The sequence below is a fragment of the Perkinsus marinus genome (assembly GCF_000006405.1).
Source record: "Perkinsus marinus ATCC 50983 genomic scaffold scf_1104296963016, whole genome shotgun sequence".
NCBI lineage: Eukaryota > Perkinsozoa > Perkinsida > Perkinsidae > Perkinsus > Perkinsus marinus.
The window spans coordinates 46244-59048 of record NW_003205208.1 but is presented as its reverse complement, the minus strand read 5'-3'; the positions used below and the strand labels follow the sequence as shown (position 1 = coordinate 59048).

General features: G+C 44.9%; 4 protein-coding genes across 4 annotated transcripts; all 4 read left to right on the top strand.

The window, feature by feature from the left end:
* Window positions 1-3019: 3019 nt before the first annotated feature.
* Window positions 3020-3531, top strand: Pmar_PMAR019971 (1-cys-glutaredoxin protein-1, putative; the record flags this gene model as incomplete). The annotated part of the gene is made up of 4 exons (XM_002771332.1): window positions 3020-3155; window positions 3198-3269; window positions 3357-3437; window positions 3485-3531. 4 exons carry the CDS (start codon window positions 3020-3022, stop codon window positions 3529-3531), a joined length of 336 nt encoding a protein of 111 aa, XP_002771378.1.
* Window positions 3532-6515: 2984 nt separating this feature from the next.
* Pmar_PMAR019970 (hypothetical protein) lies at window positions 6516-6811 on the top strand (the record flags this gene model as incomplete). Its single annotated transcript, XM_002771331.1, has 1 exon — window positions 6516-6811. A coding segment is annotated over one exon (296 nt), but the record flags the coding sequence as incomplete, so codon positions are not given.
* A 287-nt stretch (window positions 6812-7098) lies between these two features.
* On the top strand, window positions 7099-8990 carry Pmar_PMAR019969 (hypothetical protein). The gene is made up of 6 exons (XM_002771330.1): window positions 7099-7218; window positions 7411-7557; window positions 7600-7717; window positions 8131-8228; window positions 8605-8684; window positions 8881-8990. Exons 1-6 carry the CDS (start codon window positions 7117-7119, stop codon window positions 8954-8956), a joined length of 621 nt encoding a protein of 206 aa, XP_002771376.1. The 5' UTR covers window positions 7099-7116; the 3' UTR covers window positions 8957-8990.
* A 2698-nt stretch (window positions 8991-11688) lies between these two features.
* Pmar_PMAR019968 (hypothetical protein) lies at window positions 11689-12732 on the top strand (the record flags this gene model as incomplete). Its single annotated transcript, XM_002771329.1, has 7 exons — window positions 11689-11745; window positions 11790-11893; window positions 11944-12089; window positions 12283-12318; window positions 12465-12503; window positions 12570-12615; window positions 12681-12732. 7 exons carry the CDS (start codon window positions 11689-11691, stop codon window positions 12730-12732), a joined length of 480 nt encoding a protein of 159 aa, XP_002771375.1.
* Between the last annotated feature and the right edge of the window lie 73 nt (window positions 12733-12805).

The following is a 12805-nucleotide window of genomic DNA, read 5'->3' as shown; positions in this document are numbered from 1 at the left end:
TCACGAATTAGAATGTGAAATAGCTGACTATTTTCCAACTACTATCGATATAAACCGCACTCTGAGATGACAATGTTCCCATTGCGACGATCTTGGTAAAAATGGCAGAGGTCAAATACAGTGAAGCGGCTACCAATACGCAATGAAATGGCTCGCACATCAATTCCTACCACACACACAGTACAGACTACAGGGCAAAATCGATATTACTATTGTATTCAAAGTTGAATTAGGGAACTCTCGAGGTGTACATTTCGTGAGTGAGTGGACGCCTAGGAATTGTTCATCATCTATAGCTTGTTTGTGATTCGCCCAGGAATTCGATAACACTCCTATTGGCGTCCGTTTTGCTTGTGTAAATTTGATTTCCTGGCTAATACGAGCGTGATGAATAAATCCATATAACACTACCTATTTGAAGAAGGCACGCACAACAAACTGAACATAATCGTAGGAGCATGCCATAGGATCGCGAGCTTAGGGAATTCACCAAAGTTAGGTAAGGATAACAATACACCAGAACCTCCCAGTACTTTCGAGCCTTCGCTAGACTGTAACTACTCTTAACACAATCACACCAGCGGTTATCGAGTAACAACATTCAGGCATGTCCTTTCAAACCGTCCTTTTCAACGGTAGTAGTCGGGAGCAGCCGAGTGCGCTGATACAAAATAATACCCTACTAAATAGTAACAGAAATTCACCACCTCAGATGAAGGTCTCCTCCCACCCGGAATAGGACGTGTTGGTCCTTTATCTCGAATGAAGACCGCATGGCAGTAGCAGCCGCATACTGCTACCATTATGATGAGTATTATTCCCAATGTTATGAGAAAATATGTATACCTGAATTGAATATAATTTTCAAAATTGTTTGCAATAATTCTTACCATGCGAATTGATCGCATTGGACACCAGTGTAATAACTTCCACAAAAGCACTGGAAATCTTTAGTGCAAACTCCATGCGCACTGCATTGATCAGCAGTGGGTAGAGTCGGATTGCAAGGCAAAGAATTCAATACGTTAGTCGGAGCCTGTGTCATTATTTTTGCCAACTTTACGGGAAATAAGTATTAACAACCTCAATAAACGTTCGGAACTTTTCACCCAACTATAATCGTTGCTATTTCATCAACCTGGGGTGTAGAATTCGGCAGATGTCTATAACACTACATAAAAAATAAAGGAAAGAAGTAAAAAAAATGTAAAAAAAGAAAACCCGTTGTTAAGACTTTATGTGCCGATAGTAACTTCAGTCGTGACCTCATCAAGAGTTGATGTGAAATATTCAAATGATATATAAACATAAAATGGCAAAGACTATTCTCATAGACAGCAATCCTAAGTTTGGTATTTGGCAACACTTTCAGAGCGGAAATAAATACTTAGAAAGTAATTTAAATTCGTACCATAACTCGGGTAGATAATAATCAATAAGTGGTTTATAGTACGACCCAAGTTCCAAATATATCGACACATTGTCAAGAAAATCGAAGTAGGAAAATTGGGAAAAATAATATTGTCACCAACACATGTAAGTAGCCATTTACCAGACTATAGTAAAACACAGCTTCCTATCGAAAACTCCACGAACGAGTTCCATTGAAATTACTACCATCCGACTAAAGAGACGGTAGTAATATTCGCACATAATGTTTATTCGGAATATTCGCGAATGTTCACATATTCGCGGAGTTCGAATATATGTTCGCTTCTTTCAGCTGAGCTCAGGAGTTTTCTCAATAAATTTATACAATTTTTGGTACAGAAACCAACGATAATTTACCAAAATTTTCGGATTTCCACCAACACATGTAGTTGATCATGTGCATACTCTGAGATCATAATTACAAGCCTCGATAAGATTTCTCGTGAAACACTCATGTTATACATGGTTAAAAAATAGAGTTGGAAATGATCAAATTCTGACACGACGGTCAGTGTGGGGGGAAATATGCTCAACTACATGTGTTGGTGACACTATGGAAATTTCGGGGAAATTTCAGGAAATTATTTTTTTCCAGAAAACCCTGAGCTCAGCTGAGGAAAGCAAATATATATTATCGCAATGATATGTACATCGTCAACTACATGTGTTGGTGACAATATGGAAATTCTGAGGAAATTTTTGGTGGTACATTTTTACCATAATTTGTGCGTAAACTCCGGAGCTCAGCTGGGGGAGGCGAACATATATGCCAACTCCAACGATGAATGAAATTTAATATTCGAATTTCCCGAAAATTATTTATTTTCTCACTGCTCGAATGCGATTCAATTGAAGTGCATGGATCTTCGTTAAACTCACCGCACTCGGAAGATTTTTAAGATTTTCTGAGGTTCTACGTCGAGTTGAAAAAAAAGGAAAATTCCCGGAAAAACTGGTAAATAAATAGAAAATTACCACCCCGTACAGGGAGGGGCTTTCGTGGGATGATCGCTCAAAGTGGTGACTCGAATGGCGGAGCGAAGCGATTCATGTTTGTCGATTTCAAAGGCGGAGCGAAGCGATTCATTTTTGCCATATTTGTCGAGCGGGTTCCAAATAAGAACATCGACTTTGTATTACACCACCACGAACGTGCACGGATGACAGTGGCATGCTCGGCAATATGATTTGAATTGAAATTTAACTGGTAAATTCATGAGGAGAATCGTAGAGGATTTCCCCATTCCATCAGGACAGTCGTGAAATGAGTGAATTCAGCGTTTTCTGTTTTCTATGCGGCCTTATATGCCAAAGTTGGCCCGGGGGCTTTGCTAGGGTATCACAAAAATCGTAATTGGTTTTCAGAAGGACAGTCGCGAAATGAGTGAATTCAGCGTTTTCTGTTTTCTATGCGGCCTTATATGCCGAAGTTGGCCCGGGGGCTTTGCTAGGGTATTACATAAATCGTAATTGGTTTTCTCAAGGACAGTCGCGTAATGAGTGAATTCAGCGTTTTCTCTTTCGAAGAGCTAGGGGGATAAGGTGATTCGTGGTTGACTTCTGCTATTGAGTTCATTCGGTACTGATTATGTCGTACGAGGAGTTACTTCCTAAACTCGACGCCTTTGTGAAAGCCAATAAAGTGGTCCTCTTTATGAAGGGCGATCCGGAAGCCCCAAAATGTGGGTTCAGCAAGAAGGTCGTGGAGACGTTGCAAAAGGAGGGTAAGGGGAGCTCCTCGAGGTGAGGGGAAATGGAGATCTCAGGCGTGAAGTCGTTCGCCCATATGAATATCTTGGCTAATGATGTGCTGAGAGAGGGCGTGAAGAAATATTCAGGTAGTATCTTCTGAAACGGTTAGATACCAGGTCGGCCTGGCAAGATTCAAAGTAGGCCCGATTAAGGCCCATATGGTATCTTTTCAGATTGGCCAACATACCCTCAACTCTATGTTGATGGAGAGTTTGTCGGTGGCTGCGACATCGTCCTTCAAATGGCCGAGGACGGTAAGGGGTATCGTCACAGTGTGTTAGTCTATGATGAATCGTCTCAGGTGAACTCCACGATCTCCTCCTCGAGAAGGGTGCCATCACTGCTTAATACGATTGCCATTCCTTTCCTATTCACATTGTTGTTTTGTTGATCAATTTTTTACTATCATTCAGAGCTCTCGCAGCGTGTCATCAGTTTACTAAGTTTGGGGCCTCGGGGGCTCTCGACGCCTGTGTTTTGGCGTTACAGTGTGGGAATATATGCACATGGTCAACTACATGTGTTGCGAGGAATATGGAAAACATGAGGAAATTGGGGAAATTACCGTTCGTTTTTGTACACTTCTACCCAAAATGGCGTGCGGATTTTCATAGTAAAGTGAGGAAACTCACGAGCACAGTTGCGGAGGCTGAGGCGTCATCCATAATAGCGAAGGACTTCATATGACAGATTATTCACGGTGGATAATTTCTAGGTCTTTTTCAAGGTTACTTTGTAGGAGTCATCGATGAGTTTCCTCTAGGCCTTATTTTAGTAATGGCCTCCCTCCTGGCCTGCCGTCAGTTCCTCCTCGAACGACATTGTGGTGATTTATCGCCCTCTGAATCGACCGAGACGATGCCGACTCTTTTGATGAAGGCCTTCCAAGTTGGTGACGATGTGAAGCTACTCGGTCCAAGGAGCCCGTTGCGGCCTCAGGCAAGTCCTATTAGAGTGTTGAAATGTATGTTCACGTTTGCATACGAATTAGTGTAGAAGTGTACAAAAACCAATGAGAATTTCCCTAAGATTTCCATATACATGTGCATACAGATCAGTAATGACTATCTCGGCTTGGGGTCTCAACTGTGTCGTTGGGTCCCGCCGTCGTCGGACTTTAGGTGTGTCCGACTGCTTGGTGACAGTGTTGGAATAGGTATTTGCTTTCCTCAGCCGAGTCAACGAGTTTCCTCGATAGTTATAAGAGTTTATGTGCAAATTAGGGTAGAAGTGTACGAAAACCAATGAGAGTTTCCATAAGATTTTCTGTATTATCACCATTACGTTTCCAAACTGCTCAGTTGTCCTCCTGTTTAGGTCTCGACCATGTCACTTATCATGTCGGAGAGATCCTCTTCCCACTCACTACGACGACAGAGCTCTTCGGTGCTGCCATTGAGTTCATCAATTGACTCGAGCACTTCGACCGTGGAATCTTCTCGTCCAAGAAGGAAGCGTAACCTCAGGTTTGGGTACAGTCCGAAGCCTGCCGAGTCGCCAGCTCCTAATGCTTACTATCCCGAGACTGGGTGCTATCGCGGTCCACGATGGAGCATGCAAAATCGCAACCCGCGTGGAAGTGCGTTTGATACCACTCGTTTCAATGTGAGAGTAGCCCCTGGCAGTTATAATCTTCCTAGTGCGTTGAATATCTCACCAAAACGACCGCAAGGATGCCCGAGCGGTGGTAAGCGATTCCCACGAGATTTGAGTCGATCGCCAGGGCCGTGCGCATACACCCCAAAGGCTACCGATCGGACTGTTCATGGTGTCTGGGGTAGGGAGGAAAGGGGTGGGGTGACTTCACCTGAGGAGTCACCGAGTCCGGTCACGTATAGGAATGTCCTACCGCCCATCACGAGGAAGGTGGCCGTCATTGGCCGAGATGGTTTGATGAAGAGGAGAAAGGAAACTACGGAGCCGTCGTTACTCGGTCCTGGCAGTACACTGAATATGAAGGCTGGTCGGTCGTTCGGACATGCCCCGAGGGGAGTTGCTGGACTAGTGAAGAGCGATCTTGGCCCGGGGGCGTACGGCTCGTTTTTACGGCATTATTCAATGGGGAGATTGAAGAACTCCACGACGTGTCAGGGTAGAAACCCGCCAGGCTGTAAGTGGATGGGAAGCTGTCTGGACAGTGATGGTGATACATGATAGCAATTGGTGTCATTACTGGAGGAGTTTTGAGTTGTTATTCGTGGTATTCGCTTTGCATGGTACTCTAGCTTTGAGAGGTTCTCCAGGGTTGGATAACAATGGGAAAGACGTTCCTAATGTGACGACGACATTTACATCAGAAACTGACTGAAGAATGTGTTCTTAGCCATACATGGAAAATTCAAAGTGAGTCTCCCCCCGGGAATCTTGATGTTTCCTGATCCACTAGAATGATAATAACAGACCGCTGATGGGCGTAGCCGATTCGAAAAGTATTTACAGTAGGTGCAATCTGAGATGGTGTCACCGTTTGGTGTCACCTTTCATCATTTTGTATTTGGCTCTTCTACCTGAATAAATCTCGGGAAAAAATTTATACCGGTCACGCGTACTGTATGCTCTGACGATAAGGGAGGGAAATTGGTATTAGAATTTCTCGACTTTGATGTAGTAGATGGAGAATTGTTTTGGAGGTATGCGGAATCTAATACTGATATGAACTGTGCCTGAGGAGTTCATTCATTTTCCGATCGAATGATGAGTAATTTTAGTAAATGTGAAAGGGCAGTAGACTTATATAAATTTTCTAAACCTGTTTAGTATTGTTTATATGTGAAGTTGTGTACTATCTGGACGCATTGGAGTTTCACCCGGTTTACGTGAAGTGGGGTAATACTCTGTGAAAACCCCGATATTCGCGCTGATATGCAGTAGTCGTGAAATATGTTTTTCACTGGTGTTTTCCATATCACTAGGGTGAAACTCCAATATACAGTGCGAAGCGAACCGTAATGCGAATCACCTTTTCCAATATATCTTGTTGATCAAGGAGAGTTTATTAGTGAGAGTTTCACCCGTGATATGGAAAAAAATAGTGTATAACATATTTTACGACTACTACAGGCCGCGAATATCGCGTTTTTCACCGAGTTTTACGCCACTTCACGTAAAACGGGTGGTGAAACTCATTGATAATAGTAATAAAAATCGATTGACAACGCTTCGTCATCCACTGTCGAAAAGTATGTATAGGGATATGTTGACGTTGTCAAGCGACTGTGATACAATTTTTCAGTGGTGTTTTCAAACATGCATTTTCTCGTCGCTCTCCTGTTTCCCATCCTCGCAGCCTCAAAGCCACTCGATAATAAATTTTTCCGCAAAATTTCGGGTAGGAAGTTCAAGGTGAAACTCAAGAAGAAAGAAAGGGTCGCTTCTGCTTCGGTGAGGTTCGAGAGGGACGATGCTACCGGATTGGTGATAGCGAGCTTCAAAATAGAGACGGGGAAGAGAGTTGAAGCGCCGAAGGTGAAGTACGAAAGCCCATGGTTACACGCGGTGAAGCGAGAGGACGAATCGGGAGAATTTTTGGAGTTTCATCCGGTTAAAAAGGATAGCAGAAAATTTGAAGACTTCGTCAATCACGTTGCTGGGGATATCTACCTTGAAAGGCATTTTAAGGCTATGTTGAGTGATGATGGAAATGGAAAGCCGAGAGCTGAAATTTTAATAGGAAAAGTCGGTGGTAAACATATATTCATCCCCATACCGCTCTGAGTGACATGCCTTGATGTAATGATGTTTTTGGATGTTATTGTTATTTTATTCATCGTCGTGTTCGAACTATATGTTCGCTTTCCTGAGCTCAGGAATTTCCCCATTGCATAAATTCCATAGGAATTCGGATAGAAATGTACAGAAACAACAATAATTTCCCGAAATTTCCCCAGAATTTTGTGTTTTCCCCATATTTTCCTCCACTAGTGCTTTCTTCCTATGTCTGTAACCCAGCTGGCAGTAGATCGTTGGTGGTCAACTCACAGACCAGAAATACCGGACCATCTCAAGGAGCATCTGCACAACTACTACATCACTAGGGTGGGAACAAGGACGGAAACCGAAACGCCCTTTCTGAAATTTGAAATTGACATTGAAATTTCAGTGAAATTAATTTCATTGTCGGAAAAAAAACTGCTCCGCTCCGTCGCGCTACGACGGAAATTCAATTCCTCACGTTGATTTTTGTGTTGGAATTTTCTGAATTTCCAGTTTTGACAACCCTGGTTTTAGTCTTCAGCTGGGAAGACAGTCGAGGAGTCGGCTTGGGAGTGGTTAGAAACGATAAATCGAGTTCACTTTGATCGCGGTGACACGGCACCAAGCAACGGGGAGATAGGATATGATGTGCCTAGGAGGATCGATCGGGAATGGATTGAAGTAGAGCGAAAATGAAGTTGTTGGACTGGAGTATGCGGACAGGAGCTTCCTATTGAGAGAGGTATAAATGTGGACTCGCGTCGGTCTAGTATTGCGAAAGATCCGGGACGAGTGTTTGATGACATTTTGGGGACTTCCAAGGATTTGAAAATAACACCGAGTGAGTGCGGGTCATTTTTCTCTATTTTATTCGAAGCGAATTTTTGAAATTTCAACTCAGCGAAATGCCGGGTTTTGAGTTCCTTCTGGTGAGATCAACCCGGTTTGCATTTACGGCGAGCTTCAGCGTGATGATTCTAGAGGAGTTTCACCTGTTTTATGTGAAGTGGGGTAATACTCTGTGAAAAACTCGAAATTCGCGGTGATATGCAGTAGTCGTGAAATATATTTTCCACTCGTATTCCTCATATCACTAGGTTGAAACTCCAGTGTATTCGGAGAATGGGAAATTTTGAATTCCAACTCACCCGAATGCCGAGCTTTGTATCATCCCTGGTTTGCATATACAGAGTTGTCCAACTTCGACATGGTGGATCTGAAAGACGATGTAAAATTATAATGGTCATAATTTAGATGGTAATATACGAGCCGATGCTTCGGGTAGTGTGCGGTTGTTGTCGCGATTGTGTGAAACGATGGGGATCAACTTGAGGACGACTAAGTTTGGGAAGGTGCGGTATGACTTCGAGACGTGGCCTAATCAGTTTGGAAATTTTTGCTCACGGTTGACTACTTGTGTTGGTAGCAGTATGAAAATTGCGAAAAAAATTTCGGAAATTTTCGTTGATTTTTGTACATTTTTACCCCAAAATCATGTGTGAATCTTCGTAATGTTGTGAGAAAACTTACGAGCTCAGCTGAGGAATTCCAAAGTATATTCCTACGCTGATATGCACATGGTCAGCTACATGTATTGGTGACAATATGGAGACTCTGAGGAAATTTTCACCTGTACATTTCTACCGTAATTCTACCGAGAAAACTTACGAGCTCATTTGAGGAAAGCAATAATATGTTCCCATACTGGGCGTACTCGTGTCATGGTAGAACTGGCTGAAGCATGGGGTGGTTTTCTGTCACTATCAAATGGGGATGGGAGAAATCCCGAAGGAGTCGTTGAAGGGCAGGTAGGGATAGGCAGGATTAGCGCGGGGAGTGGTATTGTTACAACGAGCTCGACAATCGAATGATTTCGCAGGGGTAGCATCTGGGGAGGATGAAGTGTCCATATTTCCTGTGGTTTATGGTATACCATCCAAATTCGGATCATCGTGTTGGTTTTCTTCCGACCAATTTGTGGTATACCTGCGGCATGTAATTCAGATGGACTATTTGGTACGACAGTGTGAAGAGTGTGAATATGGACACTGACCCGCCTCCTCCTCCTCCTGGGCCTTGACGATCTTGCTATAATCATAAGGGTCTGTTATATGCTCGGTAAAGCTTAGTGTTGGTTCTGGTACTATTGCTGGGGGTTTGAAAGACCTGTCAAATGTCCATAGCAGCTACGAGTAGGTTGAAACTATGCATACTTTTGGAGCTAAAGTTGTGACTCGAACGGGTTGAGGTGATTGTTATGGACTTGAGTCGATCCAGCTACCCTTAGAGAGGCACCGTTGGTGGAGGAGGGATGATGATCTTCGTGTGGTCGTTGTAGTCGTAGCGTGTAGGGTTAGAGTGGTTTGTAATATAGAACATCTTGAAAAGCCGAACCGTTATGCAGAGCAGTGCGTTTGAGTTCATCTTCCTAGAGACGCTTTTGAATAGCACTATGTTGATTTTGATGAAGTTAACTTTAAAGACATCATTTGGAACGACATGGTAGTTGCTTCCTTCTTTTAGCTTGTTGTTGGAAATGACAACTCTATTGCGAGATAGCAAGAGTGAATCTTGCCCGGAGTTTTGGTTGCGCCAACAGGCGTCATGGCGATTGCTGAGAGAGAGTGTAGAGGACAGTGAGTACCGTCGACGGCAGGCAGCGTGGGGGAAGACTTTGAGATGCCTGGCTGAAGAGTTCGAGGGGAAATCTGTGAGGTTACTTAGGTGGACTTTGGTTGGATGCAAATTATAAAAGGTTCATCGCATTTCCTCGCTGAAAAAACTGCCGACTATTCGAGTTCCGCATACCCCAAGTAGTTCACGGCGAATGGCTGAGGAGGATGAGAGTCAACCTTTAGAGTTTCGAAAAGTCGACAAGAAGGAAAGAAGAGTGTAAGGTTGATTTCTCGATGGATTCACTCAGCTGATTTCAGAGCGATAACACCAACGCCAGGAAGCGGCGACTTGCGCCAAGGACCGTTGCAGAGCATTTCCACTATATTGGCTGAGGCACCAGCTGATGGAGGTGCCCTTGAGGTGAGGGTGGAGTCGAACGGGGGACTAATATAGAGAGAGTCTGTGAAGGTGTAGTAAACCTATATAATATTTCATGCACGTCTGACATAAGTCACTTGCGTGAGACGTCCACTCATCTTAACCCGTCAAACGAATAATCGGACCCCCGGAGAGGAACGGGCGGAACGATGGTATGTAGTATCAGCTCCACTACAGTGCGAAGGTGACGAAGTTTTCCATAATGTTTAATAAAGTTTTCCACCAGCTAAGCTACATAAGGTCAGTGGCTGTTATAGAAGATCTGTGTAGTAGAACAGAGCGCTCAGGGGAGGGTTGCTGATGATGGGCATGCGCATCCGGAAGATTTGTCGTCAATGTGGTCCCTCTCGGTGTGAATGTATTGTTCGGAAGGTCTTGGCGAAACTCCAACTGAAGGCTTCGGCCAAGATACGTCGGGAGGTGTGCTTGGCTAGCCGCCGGAAAAAGGGTCAGCAGAAAGCGGAAAAGTTGATTCGGAGGAAAGTTCGAGAGGAAAGCCAGGGTAACATCGTGGGGACACATGCGGTGACACAGTGATCATCAGGTTTGGACTTTATTTTTTCTCGGAATCGAGAGAGGGTCCTTTCGGTTGCCCATCCGTTTCAAAGGCGAGGAGAGGCACATGAAGACGTTAGAAATGAGTAAGGAAGAGTACGTCATCGAAAATCATTTCTTGAAAAATAGGAAAATGACAACGACTGCTCCTACACCGTGGTCACCTTCTGAGGCGGTATCAGCAGAGAAGCAGCAAAAGGAAAAGTTCATAGTGAAAATTTGTAAGAGTGATAGCTGGCAAAGGGAGGTTCTTTGGAGGAGGTAATGAGATTTTTTCGCATCGCTCCGCTAGAAATTTTCAGATTATTCGACTATATCGATCAGAAAGCTTCTGAAGTCTGCAAGGAAGATAGCAGTGATGGAACTCATCTGAACTACACCGTGCATAAGTCTCAAACTCGACCTCTTCGAGCGGGCGTGCGTAGCCGTCGCAAGAAGAGTCTATCAGAAACGAACCTTTGTCCTTCGAACCAGCGGATCGATGATGATGATGATCAGTGGCGAGCAGTGGAGGAGATCTACTACGGCGGAACGGGAGGGGAAGTTGCTGAGCGTTTAGATGTTATTCGCGAGTGTCAACTTGGGCTCGACGATGGAAAGAGAAGACTGTCTGATCGTCTTGGAGTCTACCCGATGATGCCGGTCGCGGCGGATCGTCAGAAGGCTGCGATGAGGATGTTGCGGAGTGCGTCTGTTGGATATGTTCATGCGACTTAATCGCTCTGGTGTCGGTGTTTTCGATGCTTTGCGTTGGACATTCGGGAATAGCTACTTCCCAGAGAGTACGGCTATTAGACTAATTTCAGAGGAAGCAGTCGCCTGCGCGCAGTGATAGTTTTTGGAAGTGAATCTTGAGTAAGTTTCGGTAGTTCGTGCCGATAACAGTCTTGACTCAAGACTGTTAGCATGCACAGGAATACCACTCTCAAGAGTCTTGAGAGTGGTATTCCTGTGAATGCCTGCATGCATTCATAATAAAAGTGAGCAACCTCATGTTGAGACGACCCCTGCGATGGAAGTGTTGCTGTGCGGTCAGTGCTGAAGGCTGACTCGGCGTTAATATGTTGTCGATAGGCTCTTGACGATGCGAAGGAGCTGCGAGGCGCTCTCAACGAGCGCACGACTGAGGTTGCCATTGCTTGCTAGAGAAGATGGTTTTGTGTTGGGATAGAGTTGAGCGGAGCGAAGTTTTTTTTTCTCGTTATGATCCGACAAGCATCGTCGTTCGCACATAACGAGAAGTTTCCTGAGATGGACGAGGTAGTGAGCGGTATCAAAGAGTTCGCATGGAGGAGCTATCGCAGTTGGGATTAAATCCTCCTGTCGATCCGCCGCCAGCAAGCCCCGAGATTGATGCATTGTTTGAATTGTATAGGGCAGTTGCTCGAGGAGATGATGACATTGTTCGGTAAGCTGAAGGGGCATGGTTCGAACCCCGCACCCATTGGTTTTTCGTAGGTCCATGGTGTCAGAGGGACGGCCTTTGAGTAAATTGAATTCCCTCAAAGCCTCACCGGTCCTCCTCTCGGTGTGGAATAACGATCCTCGGATGTTATCGATGCTTTTGGAGTCCGGCGCTGACGGCAGTAGCATCGATAGAAAAGGTGGATTCGCTCCGCTGCATCATGCTGCTATGTGCGAGGGAGCGGCGGAGTGCATAAAGGTGAATTCGTACTCACTCGCGGAAGACGATTCTCACCTGGCAGTTGTTGGTACGTCATGGTGCTAGTCTGTTGTGCCGGACAACGAGAGGGGGGTATACGCCGTTGTTCCTGGCTTGTGTGTTGGGGATCACAGATAATGTTGCGACATTGCTGGCTCTGGCATTGAAAAGTGAGATAGTGCCACTAGCTAACCTACTCCGTATCTTGCATGGTCAACATCAAGATTCTCAGGAGTTCCCAATAATGCGAGCTTGCATGGTAGTGTATTTATCGAATCGAATAAAACACCCCTCGGACACACGTGTTTGGTGGCAGCCGTCCGAACAGGCAACTGCAGGCTGGTAAAGTGCACTGGTGAGGATCTTGTCGGTACTGGTGTATAGGTCTCTCTTCTGGTGTATTGTGGCGCATCTGTGAAAGCGGCTGATCCTGGCGGAGTTACTCCAGTGGAGGCGGCAGATGATCGGTACGGCTGATCCTCGAGCATGAATAGACGTGGGTTCGAGACGTAGTGCGCGCATTTTTCTTCAGGGATGATATGATCGAGGCTTTGATCGGCCGGAGTTCATTGCAGAGAAGGTGACCCATTCCGCACGGTCCTTTCTAACAGCTCTGTCTGGAGGATTCTCCTAGTCCATGCACAAATTAGATCATTT